Below are 9,194 nucleotides of genomic sequence, written 5' to 3'. Positions count from 1 at the left end.
TTGTCTTTAAACCTAATTAGAATAAAATGTAAAAATATAAGTGGGTAAAACTTTATAATAAAACCAAAAATTAATAAATAGAATAATATGTTTATTGTTTTAATATATGTGAAATAGTTAGAATATCAAACATTGTATTCAGAGGGGATATAAAATTATTCTAAGAAGAAAATAAAGTGAACCTTGGAAATTGTCTTTAACCAAAAGGTTTCTTATCCTTTTTGTGACACTAACTTCAAATCAGTGCTAAGACACAAAAGACTTAGATTGCCTGAGCCCCAAAAATAATTTGGATTGATTCATTCATCTTCTCCATCATAATGTCTCTTTACTCTTGTGCATGATATAATCGGCATTCTCGATCTCTCTAATGGATCTTCTCTTCGTAGAAGTCTTCTTGATATACTCTATTATGATGTTTTTGTCATCTAATACACTTGTTATTATGTAAAAAGTTTATACCACTTTTATCGTCTTACTAAGCAAAGCAATTTCTACGACCAAACTTGAAACCAACACTAAAATAAGTTATTTACGTTCTTCCCAAGTATTCTACTAGATTTTGAACCTCTCTAAATGTCTAATAACTTTACAACTCCAGTGAAATCATAAAGTTGTAGTAGCGAAAACTTTTGTTTCCATGATTTATTATTTGTTATTACTTGCAAAATCTTACACAAAACACCACGTACACATAAATGAGCAACAAATGAATGAAAAACAATAAATAAAACTCATTTGAGTTACAAAGATGATGCCAAGTAACTCATTCACGAACCAATGAATCGATAATTTAAGTGCACACTGCAGGAACACCTTTAGGAAACCTCTTTGTATCGGTGCAATAGTTATAGATCATGTACTTACTCTGCGCCCATTTCATCTTATCCACACCTCCCTGATCGAGTTTCTGAGTGAACCATGGGGAGTTTGCGGGGCAAGATGATTTTCCATTAGCCCAAACACATCCTTCCACATTGTAGTTTCTGTAGAAAGCAGTAAAAGGAGCTTTTGACCAATCTGTTTTCTCTAATCCTCCCCTTGTGGCCCAATGCTCTGCTTCCCAAAGGCTCGCGTAGAGCCTCATTGGTTGGTTCTTTGGGAATGGAACACCAATTGACTCAGAGTTCTTGAACTCTCTAATAGGAATGCCATCAACCGTGAAACTGAAAAAGAGGAAACAAAAGAAAACTATCAAGAATCCCACATAGAAAAAAATGTATTGAAACCTAGAATAACATCTAAGAGAAGTTTATTAACAATAACAAAGTATAGGCTGATGAGATTATATATAGCCTCAAAACATATAATATTAATGGACAAAGGATGGAATGATCTGCTTACATAATCCTTTGGGGGTTCCATGTGATGCAGTAAGTGTGAAAGTTCTTTGTTGGGTCGAACCACAAATGAAATTGTTGTTCTTTGTCTCCAGACCCTTGTGTGTAAACATTCGTATGGAGAGTATACGGATGACCACTTATGTTTCCCAAGAACTCAAAATCGATCTCATCCCACATGGTACCTGGCGCTTTAAGCTACACAAAGTCATCATAAACACCAACATATTCATCAATTGTATGTAATATGGCCTTAGGAAAAGATGACCAAAGATACTTTGAAATGGTATTTTTTTTTTTTGAAATGGTATGTTTACTTACGTAGAATGTTGTAACTGTTCCAGCAGAGTTACCGGCGACAAGTTTCATCTGAACCTCGGCTTTGCCATAGAGAAACTCCTGATTAGACTGAAAACCCGAACCAGATGATTTGTCGAGCGAGAGAGAAAGAAGCTTTCCATCTCTGTCGCGAACCTTTCCGCGGCCATCACCCCAATGTATCTGAACGTCTTTATGGAAGCTACCCGCATATACGGCCGCAGATTGTGCTGCAATTAGAAAGAGAACCAAGAACGCGAATCTTGTACCACAAGAAAACTTCATATTATATATTTCTTGAGTAGTATTGTATCTCGAATGTTTTTGTTGGTGGAAAATTGAGATAAGTGACATGAGTTTATATAGCTGCTGGAAAATGGCAAAGGAAAAAGAGAGGGAAGTTTCATGGGTTTGATTATTGATATTGTGCTGTATTCTAGTTGGCGCATTCGACCTATTGTTGGTTGTTACAAGATAATTGAATAAAATATAATGTATTTGGACAATTTGTATATCACATGCTGGTCCCGCCGCGCGTTCTGAATATACCGAAATCATTTCGTCAACGCGGCTTCGACTTTTGACCTGCGCGCAAACCCTCCCGGCCGCGTAGAGGGTTCGAATACATTATTATTTGCATTATGACAATTTCCACTTTTATACTTTTCCGCAACTTCAATTTCACCATGATTTATGATAAAAGCGTGGTATATTCCACATTTTAAATGTTGCATAAAAATATATTACTATATAGAAATAGATATATTTTACTCTTTTAATGGTTAGAACCACTAGCTAAAGTAAAAAACATAAGATATTCACTTTGTTGGGTAAATATAATAACAAAAGCTTGGACGATTAATATAACGTTACAGGGAATATAATTTAGTTAACTGGATTTTATTACATAAGCTCTGACGCGTAATTTTATTAGTATATATGAAATTAGTTTGAGAAACTAGTCCCTAGCTGCGTTGACAAACTATCATACCAAATACTAATTAATTCTAACATTTTTTCAAAAAAAAAAATAATTCTAACATAATCATGTACATGTATTGTAGCCTGGCCATATAAACAACACGAAAGCTCATGATACGATTTTGACTTCGAGTTTACAAAATCATCACCTTCCCCCACACGTTAAGACTTAAGAGACACATTACTTTTGGCTAAATTGTTTTGTTTCTACTTCATTGTGCGTAAACAAAAATGATACCATATTTCCTCAGTTAGAAATCAAGTTACATTTCCCATATTTCTTATGGGCTTTCGGTTTGTATGATCTCTTGTATTTTATGTTGGAATGATAATATTTGACGGAGAAAAAAAGAAATCTAAGTTACATCAGACCGCATGCATTTTCTGGATGGAAACAGAAATCTATCTTATTAAAACAGAAATATTCGGTTGGACTTAACATTTATTTTGTAAATTTTTAAATTAAATACATATTTATACTTTATAGTTAAACCTACATTAAATCATTAATGTTCCTTTTTTATACTACTATCCATGTTTTCAAACAATATACTTATTTCTTACTACTATCAATGTTTCCAAACAATATATTTTATACTACTATCAATGTTTCTAAACAATAAAATAATTAATCTTAATATTTTATATCTATTATTTTCTCTTTAAAATTTTGTAGAAACACTTTCTCAAAAAAAAAAAATCTGTAGAAACATCATAATTTCATAAATTGCAAAATAATGAACTTTAAAATTTGGATTATAAGATTACAAATTATGAAACTATTACGATTTAAATCAAATTAGATTACATATTGGTCATCCATCAGTTCAATCAGTTAGTCTCGAATTTTAGTGATTTTTGTTAATATGAATATTTTAAAAACCTAAATTGAATTGTAAGATCTCCGGATTAACCGGTATAATCACAATCAGGTTGAATTTAGAAACACTGATTTAAATGTAAAAATATTTTAAATATACTCTTTAAAAGTTACCAAAATATTTGTTAAGGTATTAGTAAAAATTTTCATCGTAAAATATTCTGCGCTTCCAAAAAGCGCGGATCGTAATCTAGTGTATGTTAAAACTTGGACAGTCCGGCCAGCTCATCCATCTAGAAAGCTTTTTTTTTTTAATTATTTGTTTATGTGCTTCCCAAGAATTGTTGTGTAATGAATTTATCAGTGCTCTCAATAATTTTTTTTTTCACAAATGAAGTGAATCCAGTTAAGTTTAGGTAACGAAAACCATTGTTTTCATAATTTATTATTCACTTATTTAATTTAAAAATCTTGTACATACACCAGCACACACACGTACATGAGAAACAAATGAATGAAACAGAATAAATAAAACATTTGAATTATAAAGACAATGCCAGTAACTTATTGACGAATCAAAGAATCAATAGTTTAAGTGCACACTTTAGGAACACCTTTAGGAAACCTCTTTGTATCGGTGCAATAGTTATAGACCATGTACTTACTCTGCGCCCATTTCACTTTATCTATGCCGCTCTGGTCCAGTTTCTGAGTGAACCATGGGGAATTCGCCGGGCAAGATGATTTTCCATTAGCCCAAACACATCCTTCCACATTGTAATTTCTATAGAAAGCAGTAAAAGGAGCTTTGGACCAATCTGTTTTCTCTAATCCTCCTCTTGTAGCCCAATGCTCGGCCTCCCAAAGGCTCGCGTAGACTCTCATTGGTTGGTCTTTTGGGAATGGAATTCCAATAGGCTCAGAGTTCCTGAATTCTCTAATTGGAATGCCATCTACGGTAAAGCTGAAAAAGAAGAAAGGGAGAGAATATTGATTCATGAACACATAACCTCAAAACATATGAGACTATAAGGGATCAAAGGAGGGGCTTACATAATCCTTTGGGGATTCCATGTGATGCAGTAAGTGTGAAAGCCAGCGGTTGGGTCGAACCATAAATGAAACTGTTGTTCTTTGTCTCCTGTGCCTTTTGTGTAAACATTAGTATGAAGTGTAACAGGATGACCACTTATGTTTCCCAAGAACTCGAAATCGATCTCATCCCACATAGTTCCAGGCGCTTTAAGCTACACGAAGTCATCATAAAACACCAACACACTCAATAACCATATGTAAACAAGTGTATAACAAAAAGTGACAAGAATGCTTAGAAATAATGTGTTACTTACATAGAAAGTTGTGACAGTTCCAGCAGAGTTACCAGGGACAAGCTTCATTTGAACCTCAGCTTTGCCATAAAGAAACTCTTGATTGGATTGAAAACCGGATCCGGAGGATTTGTCAAGGGAAAGAGAAAGAAGTTTTCCTTCATTGTCGTGAATCTTTCCACGGCCATCACCCCAATGTATCTGAACGTCTTTGTGGAAGCTACCCGCATAGACGCACACAGATTGTAGCGCAAAGAGGAAGAGAGCCAAGAAAGCGAACCTTGTACCGTAAGAAAACTTCATTTTAATTTGTAGATATCTGATGTCTATTGTTGATGTAAACTGAGGTATGTGACATTGGTTTATATAGCTGCTTGGAATGAAACCAAAGAGATAGAGAGATGGAAGTTTCATGGAGTTGATCATTAATGGTGCATGTGCTTTTGTCTCAGCGCATCAGCTTTCTAATAATGCACTAATGTATTTATTTCATTATTGTTTCAAATTGTCTGGTTCCAATGTTTTGATCCGTTGTTGGCTGTTGCAGAACGAATCCAATTAAAATATTTATTTCATTATTGTTTCAAATTGTCTGGTTCCAATGTTTTGATGTGTCAACGCGGTTTCGACTCTTGAGCACCGCCTATAGAGAAGTTCGGCTGTGTTTTATTAATATCGAACGTAGCCCACCTAAAATGTAACAGTAAGTCATACACATTGAAGTATCCTTAAATTCGGGTCCATTGCGTTATAACAGTAAGGAAATTGTTAACTGTGGTAAAAGAGAGCGCATTTCTTGAAAATTTTAGGATGTTATTTTTTTAGTGAAAGTTTCATGTACTCAGTTTGAAATATGTTCGTTGTTGAAGTATACTATGCTTTAAGAAAATGTTTTTAAAGCATTACAACTTAATATAATGTATTGTGACAAATAATGATGCATATAATATAAAATAGATCCCAAACTATTCTCATGAGAGACCATAAAGTTAACATGCTCATTTCAGAGAATACAACGACTAGTAACATCAACTTGTTCAAACACTCGGCCAGCTTAAGATCAGTAACAGGCCATTCGATCTCACCCCAAACCTCATTTCCGTGTGGCGCTTCTCTAAGACGATTTTCGCGCACTTAATTTTCCATTCCAATATCCCGTCGCCTTCCTCATAACTGTAGAGCCACATAACTAAAAGTTTCCCACCGTGGTTGAGTATTTTAACCTTACACCAGTCATCTATAGTTCAAAATTCGCGACCTTGACGTCTATCCATTTTTTACATTTGGAATCATACCAGACTAGATTTACTGGAGTAGTATGAATAACTATACATTACACCCTCTATCACACTCACAGACCATTTGCCTAGATACCCCAAGCTACTATCGTGGATTTCCTGGATTTCCACGACTTCCCACGTACCTTCCTTTTGTTCATAAGCATAGTAGTTTATTTTAGTAATTACGTAAATCTTTCCTTGAAGCACAACGGTATTTATCCACTCCCCTTCCAGCACAGCATGAGCATCTCTATGTCTAAGCAAAGGGCTCCAAGTCTTAGACTTCATGTCCAATACTTCCATCCAAGTATCATCTTCCCCGCAACCGTCAAATACAAACATTTTCTCCTCGAGGAAAACAGCACAGGGACACCATCGAGCCACCAACATGCTAGGGCCATGACGCCACGTGTGACTCCGACAATCGTTACTTATACAATAATAAAACTTTCTTTCAATTAATTGTACTTATGCAATCCTTTCATCAATTAAAGCAGTGATCAAAAATAGGATCTCTTCTTTTAGGGATATCAACGGATACTTCTCCAGTACCATCATGCAACTGTGGTTAGCTTCAGGTTGAAAAGGATGATCGGCGACCGTTATAAGCCTCGTCATTACCTTCTGCAGCTCTTCAGATTCTCGTTAAGAGACAACAACTTTTAGTGGGCCGCAAGACTTTTACTGTGCTGTTTTATTGTGGGCCTTAAGCCCATTATCCCTCCGTTCACCTTCGCTCTTTTGGGCTTTGCTAATGCTATTTCATCACGTTACTCTTTTGATTGAAGTCATGGGATTTTTAGTTTGGGGATTTAGGAATGGGAAAGCACTAGAGTGTTTGTAACAAAGTCTTGCCACTTTTTAATATAATGCACCAAATGTTAGCAAAACAAAAGAGCATAGAATATAATGTTCATAGTTGAACATTTAGTGCATTAGAGTTATCCTTTTGTTGCACTATGTGGGCTTTTCAGGCGTTTTATCTCATTTGCATTTTGGAGCCTACATAACTCCAACCAGGTCTAATGAGACCACTTTGAAACTTATAATATAAAATGTCAAATGGTAACAATAAATTAAAACATAACTTTATTTCTAAATATTGCCGGCTGACTTAAGTTAAAAAAAATCAATTATCGATTATCTAAATAATTATTATACATTAACGAACAGTTCTTTACATTAAATCATCTCGCCTCCCAAGACTTTTTTTGGGGTAGTCTACAATATTAATATATAACCTACCTACTATGCATAAAATATACGTTAAGCATATATAAACCACTATAATAAATGCTGAGTTTTTTTTGTTCAAAAAATGCTTAGTTAATTACAAAATCTAAGACCATCTCCAATGTATTTCCTTATTTCTACTTCTAAAATAGAGGATCTCTAAAATAGAGATGTGTTTCTCTCTAATGTATTCCTCTATTTTTACCTCTAAAAAGGAATATTCTCACAAGATTCTATTTTTATTTTATAACAAGTACCTTTTATTTTTAAAAGTTGCAAATCAACCCTATTCAATTTTAATTTTATAAGATTTTCATACAGTTATAATTTTGTTTAAACAAAAGTTTTACTAAAAAGATTGTTAGGTAAATAAAAGTGTCATTTTATGTTTATAAAAACTATATTTTCTTATAAAAATAATTATTTTTGATGTAATTATAAAAATTTAAAAATAAAAGGACTGTTTTGAAATAAAAAAAGTATGCCTCTATAATAGAGAAAAAATAGCATTTCTCTATTATAGAGGTGGATATAGCAATGGATTGGAGCACTTTTTACTCTATTATAGCATTTAGAGGTGAATATAGCAATGGGTTGAAGATGCTCTAAGAGTTCAAAACCAATCCAAATGTGGCTATCATAATCGAACATGTACACCACTAATAACAGAGTTGAAATTTTATCACTGAAACCTTCTTTTTAGTATATAAAATAAATACATATCACTAAAAAATCATTAAAACAAAATTTCCCTTCACGATTAGAAGCTTATATAAAACCAAAGTAAACACCATTAGTACAAGCTTCACCTGCCCGCAATGGCTCCTTCTAAACACATTAATGGTGTTTCGGCTGCAATCGCGGCTCTCCTACTACTACTCGTAGCATGTTTTCATTGCGTTGATGCTGCAAACTACCAACAACAATTCATGGCTCCACAAAACGCAGCAAGAGCTCGTCTGAGGCTCAAACCGCTAAGATGGGACCCAAAACTAGCCCGTTACGCGCAATGGTGGGCCAACCAGAGACGTCGTGACTGCGCCTTGATCCATTCAAACGGACCATACGGTGAGAATCTATTCTGGGGCTCAGGCAAAAAATGGAGCCCGGTTCAAGCCGCTAATGGATGGTTGTCGGAAGCAAGAAGCTATAACTATTACTCTAACTCGTGTACTGCCCAGATGTGTGGCCATTACACGCAGATTGTGTGGAAGAATACGCAGACGATTGGCTGCGCTCAAGTTACTTGCAATGGCGGACTCGGTGTGTTATTCGCTTGCAATTACTTTCCACCGGGGAATTTTCTCGGGGTGAGGCCTTATTGAATATGATCCATTTGTATAGCTCACAAAAAAAAAACTCATACCAAAAGAAGTTGTTCTTGCGTTTTATTTAAATTCTTTCATTTTGTATACAATCGTTGTTGTTAAAAAAAAAGTTATATTTATTGGTTGAAGTTTTATCGTGCGGTCGGGAAAACCACACAACGATTGTTTTCCCACGTTTTCTTATGTATGTTTCGGTGAGGGCCATTTCTTTTGGTTAATAAGACTAAGTAATTATATACATGTCTTAAATTTTGGACAATAAACTATATTGATCTAGTGGTCTCAAATTATTTCTAAACTGTATTTTCAATAATAATGAATAAAATAATGATGTAGTTTTAAAAGTTAATAGCTCTGTTTATAACTTTATATATATTTAACGAAATTATAACCTCGAAATTTAGAAATATATTTAAAATTATAAAGTTTTGGATCCTAATTTCTCATTTACTTTTTAACAATTAAGAATTTGTTTCCATAAAACAGTTAGAATAATCACAGGGTCCTTTCATTCTTAATGTTGTTAACTAGATCGATTACATCACGGTGACGAAAAGACATGGATA

At 34.2% G+C, this 9,194-nt stretch overlaps 3 protein-coding genes across 3 annotated transcripts; 1 reads left to right on the top strand and 2 right to left on the bottom strand.

The window, feature by feature from the left end:
* Positions 1-620: 620 nt before the first annotated feature.
* Positions 621-1,860, bottom strand: LOC108824721 (probable xyloglucan endotransglucosylase/hydrolase protein 18; the record flags this gene model as incomplete). Its single annotated transcript, XM_018598120.2, is given in 3 exon segments — positions 621-1,166; positions 1,345-1,538; positions 1,662-1,860. Coding segments are annotated over 3 exon segments (766 nt in total), but the record flags the coding sequence as incomplete, so codon positions are not given.
* Positions 1,861-3,870: 2,010 nt separating this feature from the next.
* On the bottom strand, positions 3,871-5,250 carry LOC108818354 (probable xyloglucan endotransglucosylase/hydrolase protein 17). The gene is made up of 3 exons (XM_018591313.2): positions 4,809-5,250; positions 4,513-4,706; positions 3,871-4,423 (listed from the first exon to the last, which is right to left on the bottom strand). Exons 1-3 carry the CDS (start codon positions 5,211-5,213, stop codon positions 4,051-4,053), a joined length of 972 nt encoding a protein of 323 aa, XP_018446815.2. The 5' UTR covers positions 5,214-5,250; the 3' UTR covers positions 3,871-4,050.
* A 2,868-nt stretch (positions 5,251-8,118) lies between these two features.
* On the top strand, positions 8,119-8,749 carry LOC108818363 (pathogenesis-related protein PR-1-like). The gene has a single exon (XM_018591324.2). It carries the CDS (start codon positions 8,119-8,121, stop codon positions 8,623-8,625), a length of 507 nt encoding a protein of 168 aa, XP_018446826.1. The 3' UTR covers positions 8,626-8,749.
* The last annotated feature ends 445 nt before the right edge of the window (positions 8,750-9,194 follow it).

The sequence above is a fragment of the Raphanus sativus genome, chromosome 2 (assembly GCF_000801105.2).
Source record: "Raphanus sativus cultivar WK10039 chromosome 2, ASM80110v3, whole genome shotgun sequence".
NCBI lineage: Eukaryota > Viridiplantae > Streptophyta > Magnoliopsida > Brassicales > Brassicaceae > Raphanus > Raphanus sativus.
Note: the sequence above shows the minus strand (reverse complement) of the source record. Positions and strands in the feature narration are given on the sequence as shown.